This window comes from Hyla sarda, chromosome 2, assembly GCF_029499605.1.
Source record: "Hyla sarda isolate aHylSar1 chromosome 2, aHylSar1.hap1, whole genome shotgun sequence".
In the NCBI taxonomy this organism is placed as follows: Eukaryota; Metazoa; Chordata; class Amphibia; order Anura; family Hylidae; genus Hyla; species Hyla sarda.
Genome location: NC_079190.1, coordinates 428,687,418 through 428,710,730, shown reverse-complemented (window position 1 = coordinate 428,710,730; position 23,313 = coordinate 428,687,418). Strand labels below are relative to the sequence as shown.

General features: G+C 44.0%; 1 protein-coding gene across 1 annotated transcript in view; it reads left to right on the top strand.

The window, feature by feature from the left end:
* Positions 1-23,313, top strand: part of PIPOX (pipecolic acid and sarcosine oxidase) — a 155,598-nt gene that overhangs the window by 14,833 nt on the left and 117,452 nt on the right. Inside the window, exon 2 of the mRNA XM_056559050.1 lies at positions 14,347-14,495. Coding sequence (XP_056415025.1) covers positions 14,347-14,495 — 149 coding nt within the window. The remainder of the gene's footprint in view (positions 1-14,346; positions 14,496-23,313) is intronic.

Here is a 23,313-nt window from a genome sequence, read left to right as displayed (position 1 = left end):
ATACCCCTGTCACCCATGTACGCTCCTCTACACCACTGTTACCCATGTACGCTCCTCTACACCACTGTCACCCATGTACGCTCCTCTACACCACTGTCACCCATGTACGCTTCTCTACTCCCCTCTGTACACTCCTCTACACCCCTCTGTACACTCCTCTACACCCCTCTAAACCCCTCTGTCACCCATGTCCACCCCTCTACACCCCTCTGTCACCCATGTAAAAAAAAAAAAAGAAAAAAAAGCTTGGCGCCTAATAGGTTTGTTTTGCAGGTTTACCGGTGAAGAATTGTGTGTGGAAGAAATCGTGATGATGGCCCAGACCAGATGGAGAAGAGAAGGCAACGATGCAAATTAGAGAAGACGTCATTGGTGAGTTGCTGTATAAAGCCGCACTTTAAACTACATCCTCACTGATAAATAGATATAGTTAATTGCGTTTTTTACCGTTTTTTCCTTTTTTTTTTTTTCTTGCTCGTCAAAAAAAATTTCCGAGGTGTGCCCCGACCCGAAAAAGGTTGGGAAACACTGCACTAATATTCTGAAGTGTCACATTAGTATTCTGAAGTGTCACACTAGTATTCTGAAGTGTCACACTAGTATTCTGAAGTGTCACACTAGTATTCTGAAGTGTCACACTAATATTCTGAAGTGTCACACTAATATTCTGAAGAGTCACACTAGTACTAGTTACTAGCTTTATAAGTTTCCTGAATGGTAGACTATTAGTCAGGCCCGGATCATCATTGGCGCTATGGAGCACCTGCTCCGGGCTCCGTGCCCGCAGGGGGCCCCCGTCACATCCGGGACATCCCTGTGTCCCAAAAAATCTTTTCAGGACACAAGAATGTCCCGGTGGTTACCTCTGTACAGCGGCCCCCGCGTTAACTGTAAAAATGCAGGGGCCGCCGGGAGATCAATGCATGCGCACGCACGGGACGTCATCGAGGAGGATGTGCGCGCATGGTAAGGGACCAGCGACACATTATCTTCAGTGTTCCGACCTCCGCTCCTACGGTCCCGGGACCTACTGCTATGGCCCATAGGCCCCCGGGGTCCCCGGACTGGAGGAGCGGTGGTCAGAACACTGAAGTGGAGCAGTAAACAGGCATACAGCCTCCAGCCATACACTGAATATGGCTGAAGGCTGTAAGTCTGTGGGCGAACTGTACTGCACCTAATGTGGGGGAGCTAAACTGCACCTAATGTGGAGGAACTATACTGCACCTAATGTGGGGGAACTGTACTGCACCTAATGTGGGGGAACTATACTGCACATAATGTGGAGGAACTATACTGCACCTAATGTGGAGAACTATACTGCACCTAATGTGGGGGAACTATACTGTACCAAATGTGGGGGAACTATACTGCACCTAATGTGGGGAGCTATACTGCACCTAATGTGGGGGAACTGTACTGCACCTAATGTGGGGGAACTGTACTGCACCTAATGTGGGGGAACTGTACTGCACCTAATGTGGGGGATCTATACTGTACCTAATGTGGAGGAACTATACTGCACCTAATGTGGGGGAACTATACTGCACCTAATGTGGGGGAACTGTACTGCACCTAATGTGGGGGAACTGTACTGCACCTAATGTGGGGAATCTATACTGTACCTAATGTGGAGGAACTACACTGCACCTAATGTGGGGAACTGTATTGCACCTAATGTGGGGGAACTGTATTGCACCAAATGTGGGGGAACTATACTATATCTAATGTTGGGGAACTGTACTGCACCTAATGTGGGGGAACTGTACTGCACCTAATGTGGGGGAACTGTACTGCACCTAATGTGGGGGAACTGTACTGCACCTAATGTGGGGGAACTGTACTGCACCTAATGTGGGGGAACTGTACTGCACCTAATGTGGGGGAACTGTACGGCACCTAATGTGGGGGAACTGTACGCCACCTAATGTGGGGGAACTGTACTGCACCTAATGTGGGGGGAACTGTACTGCACCTAATGTGGGGGAACTGTACTGCACCCAATGTGGGGGAACTGTACTGCACCTAATGTGGGGGAACTGTACTGCACCCCTTTTGTGGGGGAACTGTACTGCACCCCTAATGTGCGGGGTCTTATACTGCACCTAATGTGGGGAACTATACTGCACCTAATGTGGGGGAACTGCCGGGGGGGGGGGGGCATCATAATGAAGTGCTCCGTCTTCCAGGCAGCCTTAATCTGGCCCTGCTATAAGTGTGACATCTGGTACTTTATGTCTTTAATAAGGCTGCCTTACAAGACAAATATTCCCTTCAGGAGACTGGGAAAGTTGGGTGCCAGGCAGTACACATAAAGCCAAAGAAGTACTGTGAGCCTTGCACTCTGTACTGTTTGTCACTTAGCTTTCTAAGTCACTAGAAGCCCGAACCCCAGAAGTGATGCTATCTGTCCTCCCTCCACTTATTATGGCCGCTGTACCGTCTCCCTGCCTCCGCTTTCATCGCCCCTCACACTAACTCGGTGACACCACAGCTCACCATGCTGCTCTGAGCCCCTTCTTTCCTCAAACCCCTGGCAGGTATTGAAATAGGTATCAGGGACATTTGCACAAGTACAAAGCTGGCTTTTAGTGATGGAGGTCAATACAATGTGTATCTCCAGAACACAGATCTGGGTAAGTGATACCTCATTGTAATCCAGTTCACTCCCACTATAACCCCATGTATTGGGTTTATTCCCTTTTAAAAACTGCACCACATTTGTACAAGGGGGCACAGAGGGACATTATATTAAGGTATAAGGTGGGACAGACTGCAGCAGAGGTTGTGTGTAGTTTTGCAGCTCAGTTCCATTGAAGTGAATAGAGTTACGTTGCAATACCACACACAACCTGTGGACAGGTGCTGTTTTTGGAAGAAATTAGCTCTGCTTTTCTATTGCTGGATAACCCCTTTAACCTGATAAGGACATAGGCCGTACAGGTATGTCCTTGAGTCCTGGTACTTAAGGACGCAGGGCGTACCTGTACTCCCTGGTCCCATTACTTGGGGTTAAAGCGTGCTCACAAGCTTCAAACCTGATGAGTCCCGACTGCTATTAATAGCCGGGACACAGGGTTAATGCCGGGCATCGCCAATCACGCCGATGCCCGGCATTAACCCTTTAGATGCCGCAAATAGCATTGATCACGGCATCTAAAATTAAAGTGAAACAATCCTGGCAGCCACAAATCTATATATATAAAACTCAACGTGTGTGTGTGTGTGTGTGTGTGTGTGTGTGTGTGTGTGTGTGTGTGTATGTGTGTATATATGTATGTATGTATGTGTGTATATATGTATGTATGTATGTTCCACAAAAACTTCCAAACGGCTAAAGATATTAACATGAAACTTGGCACACATGTTACTTATATGTCAACAACAAACATAGGCTAGGTGATTTAACCCTTACTTACCCCCATTTGCCAGGGGCGGGGTTTATGTTTAAAGTCCTATACAAGTTTATGGGAAATATATGTTACTGCATAACTTCCAAACGGCTGGAGATATTTCGATAATACTTGGTCACATGTTACTTATATGTCCACTTAAAATATAGGATAGTTAATTTAACCCTTAACTACCCCCATTTGTGAGGGAGTCGGGGGTTTTGTTTAAAGTCCCATGCAAATCAATGGGAAATGTATGTTCTCACATAACTTCTGTATGGCTGGAGATATTTCAATACCTGGTACACATATTACAGGTTGGAATATGAGGACGAGATGGGAGGTCGAGATAGGAGGTCGAGATAGGAGGTCAAGATAGGAGGACGGGATAAGAGTTCGGGATAGGAGGTCGGGATATGAGGACGAGATGTGAGGATGGGATATGAGGTTGGGATATGATGACGGGATAGGAGGTCAGGATATGAGGACAGGATATGGGATTGGGATATGACAACAATATATGAGGACGGGATATGAAGTCAAAAGCTTCCTCCTTAGTTTATTTTCCTCCCCAACAAGGATTAGGAAGGAAAAACCGGGCAACGCCGGGTATTCAGCTAGTCTATATATATAAAACTCAACGTGTGTGTGTGTGTATGTTCCACAAAAACTTCCAAACGGCTAAAGATATTAACATGAAATTTGGCACACATGTTACTTATATGTCAACAACAAACATAGGATAGGTGATTTAACCCTTACTCACCCCCATTTGCCAGGGGCGGGGTTTATGTTTAAAGTCCCATACAAGTCTATGGAAAATATATGTTACTGCATAACTTCCAAACGGCTGGAGATATTTCGATAATACTTGCTTACATGTTACTTATATGTCCACTTAAATTATAGGATAGTTAATTTAACACTTAACTACCCACATTTGTGAGGGTCAGGGTTTTTGTTTAAAGTCCCATGCAAATCTATGGGAAATGTATGTTCCCACATAACTACCGTACAGCTGGCGATATTTCAATACCTGGTACACATATTAAAGGTCGGGATATGAGGACGGGATGGGAGGTCGAGATAGGAGGTCAAGATAGGAGGACGGGATGGTCGGGATAGGAGGACGGGGTATGAACACGGGATATGAGGACAGAGATAGGAGGTGGAGATAGGAGGTCGGCATAGGAGGTCGGGATAGGAGGTCGAGATAGGAGGTCGGGATAGGAGGCTGGGATAGGAGGTCGAGATAGGAGGACGGGACAGGAGGTTGAGATAGGAGGTTGGTATAGGAGGTGGAGATAGGAGGACGGGATAGGGGGTTGAGATAGGAGGACGGGATAGGAGGTCGAGATAGGAGGACGGGATAGGAGGTCGAGATAGGACGACGGGATAGGAGGAGGGGATAGGAGGTTGAGATAGGAGGACGGGATAGAAGGACGGGATAGGAGGTCGAGATAGGAGGACGGGATAGGAGGTCGAGATAGGAGGATGGGATAGGAGGTCAGGATAGGATGTCGAGATAGGAGGACGGGAAAGGAGGTCAAGATAGGAGGTCGAGATAGGAGGCCGGGATAAGAGGCCGGGATAGGAGGTGGAGATAGGAGGTGGAGATAGGAGAACAGGATAGGGGGTTGAGATAGAAGGACAGGATAGGAGGACGGGATAGGAGGTCGAGATAGGAGGACGGGATAGAAGGACGGGATAGGAGGTCGAAATAGGAGGACGAGATAGGAGGTCGAGATAGGAGGTCAAGATAGGAGGACAGGATGGTCGGGATAGGAGGTCGGGATATTAGGACGGGATATGAGGACGGGATAGGAGGTGGAGATAGGAGGTGGAGATAGGAGGTCCAGATGGGAGGTCGGGATAGGAGGTCGGCATAGGGGGTGGAGATAGGAGGACGGGATAGGGAGTTGAGAAAGGAGGACGGGATAGGAGGTCGAGATAGGAGGACGGCATAGGAGGTCGAGATAGGAGGAGGGGATAGGAGGACGGGATAGGAGGTCGGGGATGGGATTTGAAGTCAAAAGCTTCCTCCTTTGTTGATTTTCCTCCCTAACAAGGATGAGGAAGGAAAAACTGGGCAACGCCAGGTACTCAGCTAGTTATGATGTCATTACAAAGTACAATTGGTAATGCAAAAAAACAAGCCCTTATATGGTTTTGTAGGTGCAAAATTGAAAGCTTTAACATTTTTAGAAGGGGAGGAGGAAAAAACAAAAATGCAAAAATTAAAATTGGCCAGGTCTTTAAAGGGGATAATGATAGGGGATAAGATGTCTGATCGCAGCGGTCCTGCCGCTGGGGACCCCCGCAATCTCTCATGCAGCACCCACCTGTGTGAACTGGAGGATCCGAGTCTGAAGTCTCACGACCACAGGGCCGGAGTATCGTGACATCACACCCTGCCCCCTCAATGCAAGCCAATGACGGCCATCATGCCCCCTCCCATAGACTTGCATTGAGGGGGTGGAGTCATGGCATCATGATACTCTGGCCCCGTGGTCATGAGGCTTCAGACATTATGGGGTTAATGCTGCTGGGACAAGTGTGATCGGGGGGTGCCTGGCTATGATGTCAGGTGCTGGGACGTATGCATACGTCCTATAGCGGGAATGGGATAAATGGGCACTGTCATTAAAACAAATTTTTGCTATTGCACTCTTATGGTAAATAAAAAATCTTTCTAATGCATTTTGTTTAAAAGAAATGAAGTTTTCTATGTTTTTTTTGTGTTTAAAAAATCTACCACTAGGTGTCTCCCTACTTGTCTAGAGCACATTTTCCCCCATCTCTTGCACAGACTTTGGACTCCTGCTGGCCTGGCAGAAGTCCAAAATCAGGAAATGCAGTCTGGAGTGCTGAGGGGGGGATGTGCAGCCTTAGTCAATCATAGCTCATCTCACACTGAACTGCTCTTGGCTGTGGGTAGCAGAGTGAGAGAGGAAATTCTCCCCTGTATGGCTTCAGGTGATGTCACACCTGCTGGGTAACGCCCCTTCCCAGTCTGTGAATCTTACTGAGACTGAGCAGAAAATACAGAGCAATATCAAGGTAGAAAACTAACAAATAGTAAAAATAAAGGCGTGGGATGGTTTATCATGATGGGGCAGTGAAATGGGAGGATTATAAAATTTAACAAGATCATGACAGGTACTCTTTAAGGGCAAAATGGGCCATGTCTTTAACCCCTTAAGGACTCAGGGTTTTTCCGTTTTTGCACTTTCGTTTTTTCCTCCTTACCTTTTAAAAATCATAACCCTTTCAATTTTCCACCTAAAAATCCATATTATGGCTTATTTTTTGCATCGCCAATTCTACTTTGCAGTGACATTATCCAAAAATGCACGGCAAAACGGAAAAAAAAATCATTGTGCGACAAAATCGGAAAAAAAACGCCATTTTGTAACTTTTTGGGGCTTCCGTTTCTACGCAGTGCATATTTCGGTAAAAATTACACCTTATCATTATTCTGTAGGTCCATACGGTTAAAATGATACCCTACTTATATAGGTTTGATTTTGTCGCACTTCTGGAAAAAATCATAACTACATGCAGGAAAATTTATACGTTTAAAAATGTCATCTTCTGACCCCTATAACTTTTTTATTTTTCCACGTACAGGGCGGTATGAGGACTCATTTTTTGCACCGTGATCTGAAGTTTTTATCGGTATGATTTTTGTTTTGATCGGACTTTTTGATCACTTTTTATTCATTTTTTTAATGGTATAAAAAGTGACCAAAATACGCTTTTTTGGATTTTGGAATTTTTTTGCGCGTACGCCATTGACCGTGCGGTTTAATTAATGATATATTTTTATAGTTCGGACATTTACGCACGCGGCGATACCACATAAGTTTATTTATTTATTTATTTTTTACACTGTTTTATTTTTTTTATGGGAAAAGGGGGGTGATTCAAACTTTTATTAGGGAAGGGGTTAAATGACCTTTATTAACCCTTTTTTTTACATTTTTTTTGCAGTGTTATAGGTCCCATAGGGACCTATAACACTGCACACACTGATCTCCTATGCTGATCACTGACATGTATTAACACGTCTGTGATCAGCATTATCTGCGCTTGACTGCTCCTGCCTGGATCTCAGGCACGGAGCAGTCATTCGTCGATCGGACACCGAGGAGGCAGGTAAGGGTCCTCCCGGTGTCCGGTCAGCTGTTCGGGACGCCGCGATTTCACCGCGGCGGTCCCGAACAGCCCGACTGAGCAGCCGGGTCACTTTCAGTTTCACTTTAGAAGCGGCGGTCAGCTTTGACCGCCACTTCTAAAGGGTTAATACCGCACATCGCCGCGATCGGCGATGTGTGGTATTAGCCGCGGGTCCCGGCCGTTGATGAGCGCCGGGACCGACGCGATATGATGCAGGATCGCGGCGCGATCCCGCTTCATATCGCGGGAGCCGGCGCAGGACGTAAATATACGTCCTGCGTCGTTAAGGGGTTAAGGGGTTAAACTGTTCTTTAAAATTTCTTCTTTTCCTTTACCATTCTGATTTCCTTTATGTATCTAAAAGTTTCTATCATATTCCCTCTGTCTCGTCTTTTTTCCAAGCTATAAATGTTCATCTAAGAAAATGTAAAAATGAATCCAGCTTGGAATCATTCTATATTGTCTCATGCACTTGGACATGTTTCCATCTGTATTCTCACTTCCGCAGCCTTCTGGATGCTTCCACAGGACCTAGAACAAGGACAGCTCCAGGTGTTTAATAAAATTCAATACTGACAAAACCCAATAACGTTCCCTGCTTGTCAGATTTGGCTATTGTCATGTAACGTTATCCTCCACCACTTATTACATTCAACGAGAACATTTCACATGCAAGATTTACATAATATTTTTTCTTTTTTTGTAGCTAGGGCTGCTATGCTTGTCTCTACTTGTCTCATGTTTGGCAGAACTCCCCCCGGCCAAACATATGTCTCATAGACAGCCTCAAATTAAAGCCATAGACTTCTATGTTATTCTGCACCCCCATTCACACTTCTGAATTTCCGCAAGCGGAAATTCAGAAGTGTGAATGGGAGTGCGGAATCCCATAGAAGTCTATGAGCTTTTAATTTGAGGAGGAATTCCACAAGCGGAAATTCTGCCGTGTAAATAGTCCCTAAGGCCCTATTCACATGGCAGAATTTCCGCCCCAATTACGCTTCCGCTTTTGAGGATTTTGTGCTGAATTGGGGTGGAATCCAAGCGGAAATTCTGCAGAAGTGTGAATGGGAGTGTGGGCTCCTATAAGAAGTGTATTGGGTTTTCATTTGAGGAGGAATTCCTCAAGCGGAATTCCGCTTGAGGAAATTCTGCCATGTGAATAGGGCCTAAGGGTCTATTCACATGGGAAGATTTTCCACACCAATTCCACTTCCGCTTCCTTGGGTGGTTTTTGGCTTGTGCGGATTTTGTGTGGAATTGATGTGGAATTGATGTTTAATTGGTGCGGAATTGGTGTGGAAATTCTGCATGCAGAAATTCAGAAGTGTGGAATCCCATAGAGGTCTATGGACTTTCATTTGAGGCAGAATTCCGCCAGCGGAATTCCACTTGAGGAAATTCTACCGTGTGAATAGACCCTCAGGCTAGGTTCACACTGCGGAATCTCTGGACAGAAAATTTTTGCCCAGAGTGTGGCCAGCGCTAGGACCACACTAGGACCACGCGGACACTGCAGTCTCCAATAGACTGCAATGTGTTCCGCAAGTATTTCCGCCTGAAGAATGAGCAACGCCATTTTTCATGCGGAAATTTTAAAGCGGATTTTCTGTTCACAAATTCCACTTCGCAAATTATGAAGTGTGAATTTGTGAACGGAAACCCTTTCACTATACTATACATTTTAGTGAGCGGAATTTTTGCCTGCAATTTCAAAGCAGAATTGCAGGCGGAAATTCCGTAGGGTGAACCTAGCCTAAGGGTCTATTCACACGGGTGGAGTTTCGCCTCAAATGAAAGCCCAGTAGACTTCTATGGGATTCCACATATTTAAATTTCCGCATGCGGAATTTCCGCATGAATTCCGCACCAATTCGACACAAAATCCCCACACGCCAGTAACCAGCCAAGGAAGCAGAAGCGGAATTGGTGCAGAAATTCTGCTCATGTGAATAGACTCTGCTTCAACTTTAGAAATAGCAAGTGTGTTCAGCCGACCCCGTGATGGTGATGGAGGTAACGATCAGTCAGAAAAAAATTGATTGCATAAAAAACATGTAAACTGAAACCTTTGTTCTTTAGGATCGGATGCGTGACACATGTCTTTTAGGAAGACAATGCCGTTCCCTGCAGCCTTCCAGGGGAGGTCTTTCATCACTTTATACCAGCTCCATTTAGCACTCACAGAACCAGCTTCCCCATATGTTGCACTGAAGGGAACTAATGAGTTTGTACCAGCAGAGTATAATAAATCATCCACTGTCCTAAAATGAATGATAGACCCCCGAGTTTGTAGGATTTGCAATGAAAGTGATGTCTATTATTTGTGTCTGCTTTAAGGAGGCAATGTTATAGTTTACAGTCTTTTTAGCTAGTTTCTGATATCTTACCATAAAATGATCGTTTTACCAGCTATCCTATGAACATTAGCTGATATTGATTGTGTAGGTGAACAGTCCCATTCATCTCTTTACATCTGAAATAACAGAAGTACAATATTCAACTTTGGAAATGTCTCCACTTTTGCAGAGCTGCAGCCATCCAGTCCACCTCAGGTTTCTGGCATTAGGTTGCGTTCACACATGTAAAACCCACGTGGTATTTGGCAAGGAAATCCTGATGATTTCTGCATGAAATATTCTGCAGTGTCACTCTAAAAAACCCAGCTACCTGTTTCTTCAGTAGGAGAAGGGAACTGGTTAGGCTCTAAAGCACCCATTAAAATCAATGGGAGCTTCAAGGCTGCCCCCCTCCTTGCTGACCATGCCCAGAGAAAGCATAGGCTTTGTCTGTATAAACACACCCTTCAAGGGGTATTCCAGTATCAAAAAATGGTATTCAAATAAAACTGTCACCACAAAATATATAACTCACTAATAAAGTTTTATCACAAATTGTCCTGGATTGAGTATGCTTTTGCTTGATTCACCTCACCAGGAAGTTGTGTAGTCTTTTCATTCTCAGCGCTGTTCTCAGCAGCTCCCCGCTGTAACGCTGAGCGCTCCGGGTCCCTCTCCTCCCCCGGAGCGCTCGCAGCGTTCATCTCCTGTTTGCAGCGCTGCTCTGATTCCCTCGGCGGGGATGCGATCCACGCGGCGGGACGTGCCTGCCCGCGGGTCGCATCCCGTTCTGTTCACCTGCCCCGTCCTCTGTCTGCTCAGTCCCGATGCGCGCGGTCCCACTCTCTAGGGCGCGCGCGCGTGCGCCGGGTCTCTCATATTTAAAGGGCCAGTGCACCATTAATTGGTGCCTGGCCCAATCTGTTCCAATCACTCCCTAACACATAAAAACCCACTCCCCCTTCCTGTCCTTGCCGGATCTTGTTGCCCTTGTGCCCTGAGAAAGCGTTTAGTGTGTATCCCTAGCCTGTGTATCCAGACCCTTTGCTGTTGCCCCTGACTAGAAACCTTGCCGCCTGCCTTAACCTTTTGCTACGTCTGACCTTGCCTTTGACTTGTCCTTGTGTACCATGCCAGTCTCAGCTGTCAGTGAGGTTGAGTCGCTATCAGGGGATACGACCTGGGAGTTACCGCCTCAGCAAGTCCATCCCGCCTTGCGGCAGGCTCTGGTGAAAACCAGTAACTCCTTAGAACCGGTCCCCCGGTACGACCCACATCATCGCCTCACTGACACAGAGGATCCACTCCCTGTATCCTCCCCGCATACCAGTCCGGATCCTGACACCCGCTTCCTCCTTCTCTCTCAAAACAACAAATCATCCTCTGGAGGTGTGGCTGGATCTTGTCTCAAGTCTTCAGTTACTATTCTCCAAACCTATTTGCCAAAAGGCAATAAATGACCTAAAATGTGAAATAAAACCTAAGTGTTAAGCCTGTATTTGTGCAAGGGGTGTGGGAATATAACGTTTGTTATTGGAAGAACCCTTCCAACCCTCCCTTTTACTATCTACAGAGTATGCCCTCTATAGGCGTGGCCTCGGACACGGTTTATGGCACACTTCAACTGCTATAGCAGGGTCAATAACAACTGTACAGGTACGTATGCAACTTTTGCAGCCATGAGCACAACTTTTATTAACGTGTCATCTTAAATGTGACATCAGAACAAATAAAGTTAAAAAAAAATTATTTCTCCTTATACATTTTAGCTATTGCATAAAGAGAAGCGCATATACCCTAATTTGTATTTAGAATTATGGGAAGAGAGGAAAGAGAATAGCCCTATTCATCTTCCTCCCTTTCCATAATTATACATGCATATTAGTGTATATGCACTTATTTTAATGAAATAACTGAGATGTGGAAAGATCAGTTTTAATTTCACTTTAGTTGTCCTGATGTCATGTTTATGTTAATATGTTAATAAAAGTTATGTTTTATCTTACATTTGTTGGGAAACAAGTTCATTTGTTTATTAATGTAGTAGAAGCAAAAGACCTGGCACTAGTAGTATAGGGCTGGAAAGGTATGTATATGTTCCTGTTAATATGGAATCAGCATAGGAAGCAATGTGCTTGCTGAGGGTGGTGCTCACACAGTGCAGTACAGTCCATACGGTAATAATACAAGAAGAAAGATGAATAGGAGCAACTCACCCAAGACCCAAGAGGAGGTATCAAAGTCTTTACTTTATTGCATATCGTGCAGACATAGATGCAGGCCACGGGGGGCAGATGTCACAGTGGGGGAGTAGCAGGCAACGGCGGGCCACGGTCCGTATCGTGCTATCAAAGCAGGAGCCTGACGAAGTGCTTTGATAGCACGATACGGACCATGGCCCGCCGTTGCCTGCTACTCCCCCACTGTGACATCTGCTCCCCTTGGCCTGCATCTATGTCTGCACGATATGCAATAAAGTAAAGACTTTGATACCTCCTCTTGGGTCTTGGGTGAGTTGCTCCTATTCATCTTTCTTCTTGTATTATTAAGTTCATTTGTTTCCTTTTGGCAAATAGGTTTTTTAGAATACCCCTCTGAGAGATGTCATCACCAGCCCCTTGAGCCTACATCACCATTTCATATACTCATATATCTTTATTGGGACATATAGAGAAGAATAAGGTGTGTTTACAGCATGCTGCCTTGTGCTGAACAGTGCCACAGGCAGAGGAGCAGACAGTAAATGATTACAGCATGGGCTGCAAATTTAATGAAGGCATAGTAATAGTCTGCTGTACACTAAAATGTTCTGCAGCAGCTCTGGGTGGGGAAATGACAGGACTTCTGCGGGAGGGTAGAAGGCAGGATGGGGAACTGTGATGAAGAACTAAGGGGAGTTCTGGGATTTGTAGAACTGAGCAACTGCTCAACCAGGAAGTGGTAAGAGGACATTGAATGTAGAAGGACTACATACCCGCAAAACAAATGTATTTGTGGTGAGCCACGGGGTGTGAGGTGAGGTGTAAGGGGAAGATGGTGTTGCCCAGGGGTAGATGGTATTAACCCCTTCGTGTTTGTGATGCCAGGGCGTGGTTTCCCTATGTAACCACCCAAAGGTAGTACCGCTAGTCCTAGGTTAGGCAGGGGTAAGAAAGAGTCCAAGGTGAGGTTAAGGGTAACGGTCGCTTTTACTGAGGTTAGACAGGTGTTGCAGTTTATACAGTTCAGCCAGTATCCCAGAGAGGTGACCAGTGACACAGAGAAACCTTGCAGGCTTGCTGGGACATGCTGTAGGTAGACTGATTATAATGCAGGCCACGGTGACTAGACAGTAGACTTGACTTAACTCACTTGATCACTGACTATTAGAAGACTTGAGCTTACTTGCAATTAACAGGTGGCTGCAGACTTTAGGCTTGAGGCCTCCAATGGCTGGACACAGGCACTGGGAGAGATAACTGGACTTGACCTCAGCAGGAAGAGAATTACAAGGGAGAGATTGCAGCTCCTCCCTTCCTTATAAAGGGGGGCTGTGCAAGGAGCCCATAGGTTACTAGTGAGGTCACCTGGTCACTGGTGTTCTCAGGGTAACAATACAATCATATGACTTAAACATTTGACATAATCATGTGATTAACAATACAGGTCCTGAAAAACTTACTGGGATACCACATATTTTTGGTTATTTCAGAACTGGGGCAGACAGGTAAGTAATGCTCTATGCTTCTGCAGTTTTTTTTTTTTTTCCTGATCATGATTTGTTGCGCAAGATGAAAAAGCTAGCCAAATAATGTTGACTATTTGTCCGCTTCCTGCTATGAGAGTGGTCATGTTAGAGACAATAGTTGTAATAATATTTTTCTTGGATTATACAGTTGCAGTGCACTCAGGGTTAGTAAGCGGTGAACCTCTCCCTTGCCAGTCTCAAAAGTGACAATTTTTGGATAGCCATGAACATAGCACTTATCCTTAATACCTAGGATTGTAAACGTCTGGAGAATTATCTGTAAATGCCACACTTGGAAGAAAGGAAATGGTTGGTAAAGGGATTATTATTTCTCTTTAATATGTATTTGACCTTGAACTTTGCTCACCAGGGAGGCGCACATAGAAGGCAAATGATTCTTATGATGGAAAATAGGTCTGGAAGTTACCCATTTTAGCATGCTAATGTATTTTACACAGCAGTATACATCGAGATACCGAGATTGAAAAATAATAAGATATACTTGGTAGTCATGGGACTCTCTTCAGCTGAATGTCATATCTCTTTTGAGTCATGAAGACATCTGGTCACCAAGGATGTATGATATGACTATAATTAGTCAGACAGAATAGAAAGTACAGGGACATTAACATCACATAACATAAAAGGAACCTGTATATTGTGCTCCTGGCAGGAATACCATTTAGTAAAAAATTCATTTTTCTTTCAGTTCCCCCTCCCCCACTCCAGAGGCAGCTCTCATGGGCAGACACGAATAATTCGTAGAGCATATGCGGAAGGTTTTTACACCGACATGATGGAGGAGAGTTACCAGCTCTGGGCAAAGCTGGAGAAGGAGTCTGGACTAAAATTATACAGGTGACGTATCAGGAATTGCAGTGAGTCATCAATATGTAAAGTTTAGGCTCATAATGAGGGGGCATTTATGAAATCTGTACTTGCTTCTCGTTCACTTTAGAGCAAAAGAGTCGTGGGGAAATTTATCAAATGGTGCACGGACGTTGATAAATGCCCACAGAACTATTCTGGTTAAGTGTCAGAGAGCAGTGGCGGGCCGTGCGGCAACTGTATTAAAAGTCACACGGAATTGTTGCATAGAGTTATATAGGGCAGGGTTGAATTGCCCTGTGATTTCTTCTAAATCTATCCCATGCTACTTTTTTGCGAGATTTCCCAGAAAAACCGCACATGATAAATTAGTGACCACTGCACAAAGTGATCTAAATCAGATCACTTCATGGTCAGAAAAATTAAACAGTCTAAATGAAATGTGGCAGAAAAAAGTCGCACGGGACCAGCCTGTGACTTTTCCTGCAACAAATTAAGACCAAAAAAACAGTCTAATCAGATTGATAAATTCCCCTCATTATGTCTGGTCAAGTTTGTTTGCCTTATGACTTTGACCATTTTCACATAAAAAGAAAAAAATGCAGTAATGGCCATGTTTAGGTGACTGATTTTGAGCCATTCACCTGACATATGACACTTTCATGATCTGAAGATATTAGGAGTCTAAGGCTGGGTTCACATCACGTTTTTCCCAATAAGGGACCGCATACAGCTGGGGGAGCTAAAACCTTGCGCTCCCGTATCCCTGCCATATGTCGCCCGTATGTAATTCATTTCAGTGAGCCGACCGGAGTGAAATGTTGACTCTGGTCGGCTCATTTCTGCCCCGTATACGGTTTTCCCACCATACCTAATACCGAAGTCGACCACGGTTTGAGGTCCAGTGGAAAACCGCATACTGGGCAAAAATGAGCTGACCGGAGTCAGCATTTCACTCCAGTCGGCTCATTGAAATTAATTACAAACGGGCGGCATACAGCAGGGATACGGGAGCGTAAGGTTTTAGTTCCCCCCAGCCATATGCGGTCCTGTATTGGTAAAAACATGATGTGACTCAATAAATACTGTCTGCCATCTAAGGTGTTGTGTTCCAAATTTACAAGTGACTTGTTGGATTACCCCATGTTCATTTTTGGCACAAACACAGTTTAAAGGGGTCTTCTGGGAAAAAATGTATTGTTGATAAGGTAGCAATATCAGATCAGTAGGGTGCACCTGCCAATCACCTGTTTGCCAGAATCACAGGACCGGCATATGGACCGTATCGGTATTAGGTACCATATGCCGGGAAAAAGAAATAATACTGTTATTAGGTATGACAAGCAGATTACAGGCATCGCTATTAGAATAACTGCCGCAGAGCATCTGAATGTGACAGCAGGGAGACCATATGGCGTCAAAATTGAAGAGATTAAAGAGTTAAAATAAAAAAATAAATGTATGTAATTTTTTATAAAATTTAATTTGAATTGATTTCAATTTTTGAGTACCCATTCTGGTGAACATTGTGCTGGCGGGGTACCACCTGTCCCAGCCCCTGCCTCTAAGACCCCCCACCCCACCCCCCAACTGTTTTACTCTGTGTGTAATTGCATATGTTTCATTTAATCAGTTATGATTCAATGTAATCACTCCAACCTGTTTCATTGGATTCTTGTGGTAATTCCATAGGTAATATATGATTACTAGAGAGGAGTCAATTTTTTCTAAATATGCTTCGTCCGATTTGATTCGCTCATCTCTATTGAGGACCCATTGGAGGGCAAGTCTGGTGCCAGCAGCCATGGTAATTTCAGCTCCAATAGTGTACAATTTGCTGCAGTGTATAAGTCGCTGCAGTGAAAAAGCTTGTATCTTAAAATCGGGCTGGCGGTCTGCCGCGAGACCATCTACTGCCTGTCCCAACCCCTACCGTTCAGCGCACCCCCATGTCCACTTCAAAAAGGAGAGACTGCAGTCCCAGCAACTTGGGCAAGAGCACATTCAGCTTCTGTGCCATTGGATAAGTGGGCCCATAAAACTAGAAGTGGCTGCAGTGAAAAAGCTGGTACTTGTATCTTAAAATCAAGCTAGCGGTCCTCCACCAGGTGAGCTACCACTTGTTCCAGCCCCTGCCTCTCGGCGCCCCCTGACTAAGAAAGTGCAAATATTTCATTTAATCAGTTATGGTTCATTGTTATCGCTCCAACCTGTTTGATTGGATTCTTGTGGTAATTCCATAGGTAAAATATGACATCGACAACAATAGAGCCTCGGTCTTGAAAAGATTACATCGATTTTTTTAAATTTAAATTTAAGATTTTGATTAGATTCACAAGTTTAATGTCCCGAGTGCTTGAAGCGTTTACTTTGAACTAATACTGACCACAAAACCCAATATAAAAAGGAGTCATATGGAGGCACAATCACAGAGCCTCGAGGTGGCAGCAGTCCATAGAGACCATAGGGCCTCACAATAGAAAAATTGAAGATATTTTTGAACATTTAAATTGAAGATTTTAGGTAGATTACAATTTTAAAAGTTTAATTTAAAGTGCCAACAGCATAAGCAGACCATATGGTGGCGCAATGACACAGCCTGGAGGTGGCAGCAGCATAGGGCCTCACAATTGAAAGGATTAAAGATATTTTGGAAAATTTAAATTGAAGATTTAAAACAGATTAAGGTTAAGTTTCATTTAATGTGCACGCAGCATGAGGAGACCACATGGCCATGGTTTGTCTGGGTCCTCTGTCTCATCATCCTCATCACTCTGTAGCTCCACAGCCTGCTCCTGCTCCTCCTCTCCTGTCAGGTGACTATAAAAACCATTCATTTAGCAAAACCTTGCCTGTTCTCCACTGTCCTGTCCCCCCCTCCAGTTCAGCCCCCACAGGGCTCATGTGGCCTTAGGATGTAGGCGCCACGTCACCAGTGCCCTGACCAGCGATCGTTTCCAACAAGTGTTGCAGGATAGGAAGCTGTGGAATGACGTTATTCATCCCGTAATCCTGGCGACTAAAGTGACATTGAAGTTACACAGGGGAATCCCCCTATCCGCTTGGATCATCAAGAAATCGGTGATGGTTTTTCTCTGTTCGTATAGTAGGTTCAACATGTGGAGTGGAATTCCAACGTGTGGAAACATCACAAATCAAACTATGTTGGGGATGCCGTTCTGAAGCTCCAGCTCAAGGAGGTTGTGCTTTGCGGTGTACGAGTGGCTGAAGTGCATGCAAAGTTTTCTTCCCATTGTTAGGATGTCTTGTAGAAGGGGTTACACTTCAGGAATCGCTTGACAACCAGATTGAACATGTGTGCCATGCAGTGCGCATGGTTCAGGCTTCCTTGAAGCAGTGCAGACAAGATCTTCTTCCCGTTGTCGGTTACCATGGTTCCCATTTCCAGTTATCGTGGAGTAAGCCATGATTAGATTTCTTGATGAATGACTTTTAGCAGTTCCTCCCCTGTGTGACTCCATTCTCTGAGGAAAACCATGTGAAGAACAGTGTGACACCGCCATGCCCTGCACACATGGTATGCTTATTTATTATTTAAAATTTTTATGTAATGTCCCAGCAGCATGAGGAGACCATATGGCGGCACAATGACCAATCCTAGAGGTGGCAGTAGCAAGAGGAGACCATATGGTGACAGAATGACACAGCCTGGAGGTGGCGGCAGCCTGACCAGACCAAAGGGCCTCACAATTGAAAAGATTAACTCCTTAACGACGCAGGACGTATATTTACGTCCATTGCCGGCTCCAGCAATATTTGTGTCCTACATTGTATTATCACAAAACAGGTTTTAACGATTGAAATAAGATAACAAAAGTGTAAAAGTATCAATAAAATATGTAATAATTTCGCACATGCAGTGGATATACCATAGAGAGCGGAGCCGCGCGTGCCAGCACATGACAGCAGGGGACCGGGACGGGTAAGTGACCTGGGATGCGATTCGCGAGCGGGCGCGTCCCGCTGTGCGAATCGCATCCCCGACGGCCATGACAGTGCAGCGCTCCCGGTCAGCGGGACCGACCGGGGTGCTGCGGAGAGAGAGACGCTGTAAGCGCTCCGGGGAGGAGCAGGGACCCGGAGCGCTAGGCGTAACAATTATGAAAATAGTACTTAGTTGGTGGTTTGTATTGTGTATAATAAGCTAAGGCTATGTTAAAGGTATGTCTAACAACATTTATTGATGTACCGTATTTTTCGCCGTATAAGACGCACTTTTTCTTCCCCAAAACTGGGGGGAAAAAGTCGGTGCATCTTATACGGCGAATACACCCCTATCGCGGCGGTCCCTGCGGCCATCAACGGCCGGGACCCGCGACCGATCGCGGTGATGCCCTGTATTAACCCTTCAGACGCAGCGATCAAAGCTGACCGCCGTGTCTGAAGTGAAAGTGAAAATATCACGGCTGCTCAGTCGGGCTGTTCGGGACCACCGCAGTGAAACCTTATCTGCCTCCTCGGTGTCCGATCGACAAATGACTGCTCCGTGCCTGAGATCCAGGCAGGAGCAGTCAAGCGCCGATAACACTGATCACAGGCGTGTTAATACACGCCAGTGATCAGCATGAGAGATCAGTGTGTGCAGTGTTATAGGTCTCTATGTTACCTATAACACTGCAAAAAAAAAAGTTTCAAAAAAGTGTTAATAAAGGTCATTTAACCCCTTCCCTAATAAAAGTTTGAATCACCCCCCTTTTCCCATAAAAAAAATAAAACAGTGCAAATAAAAAAAAATAAACATATGTGGTATCACCGCGTGCGTAAATGTCCAAACTATAAAAATATATCATTAATTAAACCGCACGGTCAATGGCGTACGCGCAAAAAAATTCCAAAGTCCAAATAAGCGTATTTTTGGTCACTTTTTATACCATAAAAAAATGAATAAAAAGTGATCAAAAAGTCTGATCAAAACAAAAATCACACTGATATAAACTTCAGATCACGGCGCAAAAAATGAGTCCTTATACCGCCCTGTACGTGGAAAAATAAAAAAGTTATAGGGGTCAGAAGATGACATATTTAAACGTATACATTTTCCTGCATGTAGTTATGATTTTTTCCAGAAGTACGACAAAATCAAACAGATATAAGTAGGGTATCATTTGAACCGTATGGACCTGCAGAATAATGATAAGGTGTCATTTTTACCAAAATATGCACTGCGTAGAAACGGAAGCCCCCAAAAGTTACAAAATGGCATTTTTTCTTCAATTTTGTCGCACAATGATTTTTTTTCCCGTTTTGCCGTGAATTTTTGGGTAAAATGACTGTCATTGCAAAGTAGAATTGGTGACGCAAAAAATAAGCCATAATATGGATTTTTAGGTGGAAAATTGAAAGGGTTATGATTTTTAAAAGGTAAGGAGGAAAAAACGAAAGTGCAAAAACTGAAAAACCCTGAGTCCTTAAGGGGTTAAAGATATTTTTTTGCATGTGGCCATGTTAACATCCTCCGGATACTTGATGAACAACTGCCACACCGCAGAGTAGCTGATTTTCCCCCCCAACAGTCTGCACTGACTGACTCCTACTGGCGGCAACTCCCGGGACTCCTGTTCCACTACCTCTCGAGTATGTAGGCTGCAGCGAAGCAGTTGGTCTACCCTGGGCACGTCTGGCTCAAGACTTTCCATTGCTGCCACCATGCTGACTCCCAGCGATGCTACCGCCTTGCTGGTTCAACTGCCACCCTCTTTTCCTGATGATGATGAAGCCTCTTCTGTACCCAGCTCCCAAGTGAGATCGGCTTCCTCATCATAGAGTTGTGTCAACATGTCACTGATGTCCTCCTCAGGTTCCTCAACAGTGTCTGCTTCACGAGCCTGAACACTCCCAACACCACCTACCACACCACTCTCCTCATCACTACAAGCCCACTAAGTGAAGGAAGAGGAGGATGTCTCCTCCACTTCTTGGCTGGGCAGTAGCTGTTGGCTGTCCTCTAGTACATCGTCCTGACTGAAAAGGGGAGCTGAACCCACAGCACAAGATACTTCTATGGGGGAGGAAACAGCACAGGACAGTGGCAATTGGAAGACAGGAACCCACTGACTGTTGACTGGGGGGTGTGGGATGACACTTGTGATGAAGAGGATGACCGAGTTAATCAGTCAATGACAGCAGATGGGTTGCTGGTTGAGACACGACCGCTAGCTGATACCAGGAGCTCAGGCGACTCCTGCTTCCACTCGCTTCTAGTCTGCTGCCACCTCTGCCTGTGCCTGATGAATTTAGGCCTCTACCACTCCTCTGTGCATGTTCTCTGCCTGACATACTTAGTGCATATATGAGGGGAGTACAATATGCTCCACTACGCTTATAACAGTATTTGTCTAGAACAGCAGCAGGTGTGTACTTTTGCTGGCTTTTCACTGTAACTAGGCCCTTAAGACTTTAACAAGAACAAAATGGTACACCACATAGATGTATAAATGTGGTATGCACTATGCTCCACTATGCTTAAAACAATATTTGTCTACAACACCAGAAGGTGTGTACTTTTGGCTGGCCTTTCACAGTAACTAGGCCCTTGACACTTTAACAGGAACAAAATGGTACACCACTTAGATGTACATACAGGTTACTTTATTGCCTTCCCAGAGTTTCTTGCCCCATGCCCTAACATGTGGATCTGCTATTTTAAATGTCCTGGAGCCTAGACTGCACTGAATCGAGTTTAATGAAGGGATTTGCACGATTGAATTACGGTGATTTTCGCATTCGTTAAGAATCAAATTTTTCCTGAAATTCCGCACGAATTCAGATTCGTCAGATTCGATTCGCTCATCCCTAAATATTACCATTGATGGTAAATGATTCTTAGCTAAGTATATTTCTTGTCCAATTTATATCTAAAGAGGTCAGGTATATAGCAGATATGTGCTTTTAGCTCTTATTGTGCACTTATTTGTCTATGAAATTAATTACATAGAAAATGCAACACATGCTGATAATCTTATATGTCTTAATCTCATATGTTATTATGTATTTACCACTACCGAAGTTATTTCTGCTCTTTCTATAGACCTGCCTTTACATTTTTCCCAAAGGCTTAAAGCTAATAGAATAGAATAAATAGAAATTTTGGCTCTTTATACGGTAATAGATTACATTATACATGTTACACAGATAGCACCTGCAATTGTAGACCCAAGACATTCTATAATTGAGTACCATCTATTTATTGCATTCATGAATGCCTTCTGGGTTTCTTGTTAAAAGAATATTTCTAAATTTTGAAGAACTGCAGCTCCATGATTGTAGTCAAAGTGAACCTTTCCTAAGGACATGTAAAAAGTTCTTGTCAATCAGGGTCTGATGGTTCAGACCCCAACTAATCAGCATATGAGGCAAACAGTCCCATAGGCTTAGATTACGAGTCCACCTCCTTCATGTGACAGAGCCAGGAGACAATGCGCTAAGCGCACATTTCTCCCAGCTTATTGTACTGATTGTTTGGGGAGGGCCAAACTCCCAATCCAAATTGTCAACAAGGCTCATTATTATGACAATATATTTAAATAGCCCAGTCATCTTTTATTCCACTGTACATTAACAAACGTTAAAAAAAATTCCTATGACTTCCTATGCCTATAATTGTTCTGCAGCAAATACGTGAAAATGCAATATGCTACTCTGTGTTCCTATAACCTAAAACTATTTCACCTGAATGAAGAGAGGGCTTCCAATAACATAAAAGAAAATGTAGGTATTCAAGAATAGAATGATGAGTAAATAATTGTAGCTATGAATCATTGAGGTGACCATGGGCACGTGCTTAAAAAACTGACCATATTTAGGACAATGATGGATAATGGCTAAGTTGCTAAAACAATGTTAGGCCATTTTGTTTCATACAATTGGGTATATGGCTTGGTTATGTGTTAAAGTCCTCAAAGATTAGCTCTTTGCAACCCTTCTGGCTGTGCTCAATGCTGTGAGAAGCATAACACTTCATCCCACTGAAATCAATAGGCTGACCATCGATTTCCATTTATGTCCCAGTCCATAAAAGTAAGAACCATTTTCTGCACTGGCCATCCACTCTTTGGAGAGTATTACTTAAATATAATTTAGTAGGACCATTTATGAGAAGTTGGTTGCAGAAGACATCCACGGAAAGGTATTTTTTATATATTTATCAGTAAAAAGAAAAAACATTTCATCACTATCACAATTATTATAAGTTGAGATGACCATAGAAAGAAGAGAGATGATTAAGGAGAGAAAATATAAGAAACTAAAAAGAAAATTAGATAAATATTTCTGAATATCATTCTAATATATATATATATATATATATATATATATATATATATATATATATATATATATATATATATATATATAAAGCTGCAATTGTGGAATCTCAATCCTATAATTTATATTATGCAATATTGTCCCACTGTGGCCATAATGTGGAACATTTTCTGTTTCTGTGTGTACCTCATAGTCAACAGAACTCCTACAAAGCCTATGTCCCTCTATTTTGGGTACCCTCGGGAGTTTATATGGTGGCACGCCACAGCTGTACCGCTCACTGGTAATGTGTTGCGGCAGATAATTATTTCTAGCCGCCAAGGGTTTCGCATAAAGGACAAAGGACTCCAGCAGTCTATCATTAGGTATTAATTATTCTAATTCTGTCATCTCTCTCATCCAAATTAACTTCTCTTTTTATTAATTATCCCAGTTGGTTTCAACAGCTCTCAGAAAGTACATTCTCTTTTGTTCTATTGGCACGTGACCCTTTCTATCAATATCTTTCTCCCGTTTGCTCAGGCTGCCTCGTTGCAGATTTATCATCTGTCTGTATTGAGATACA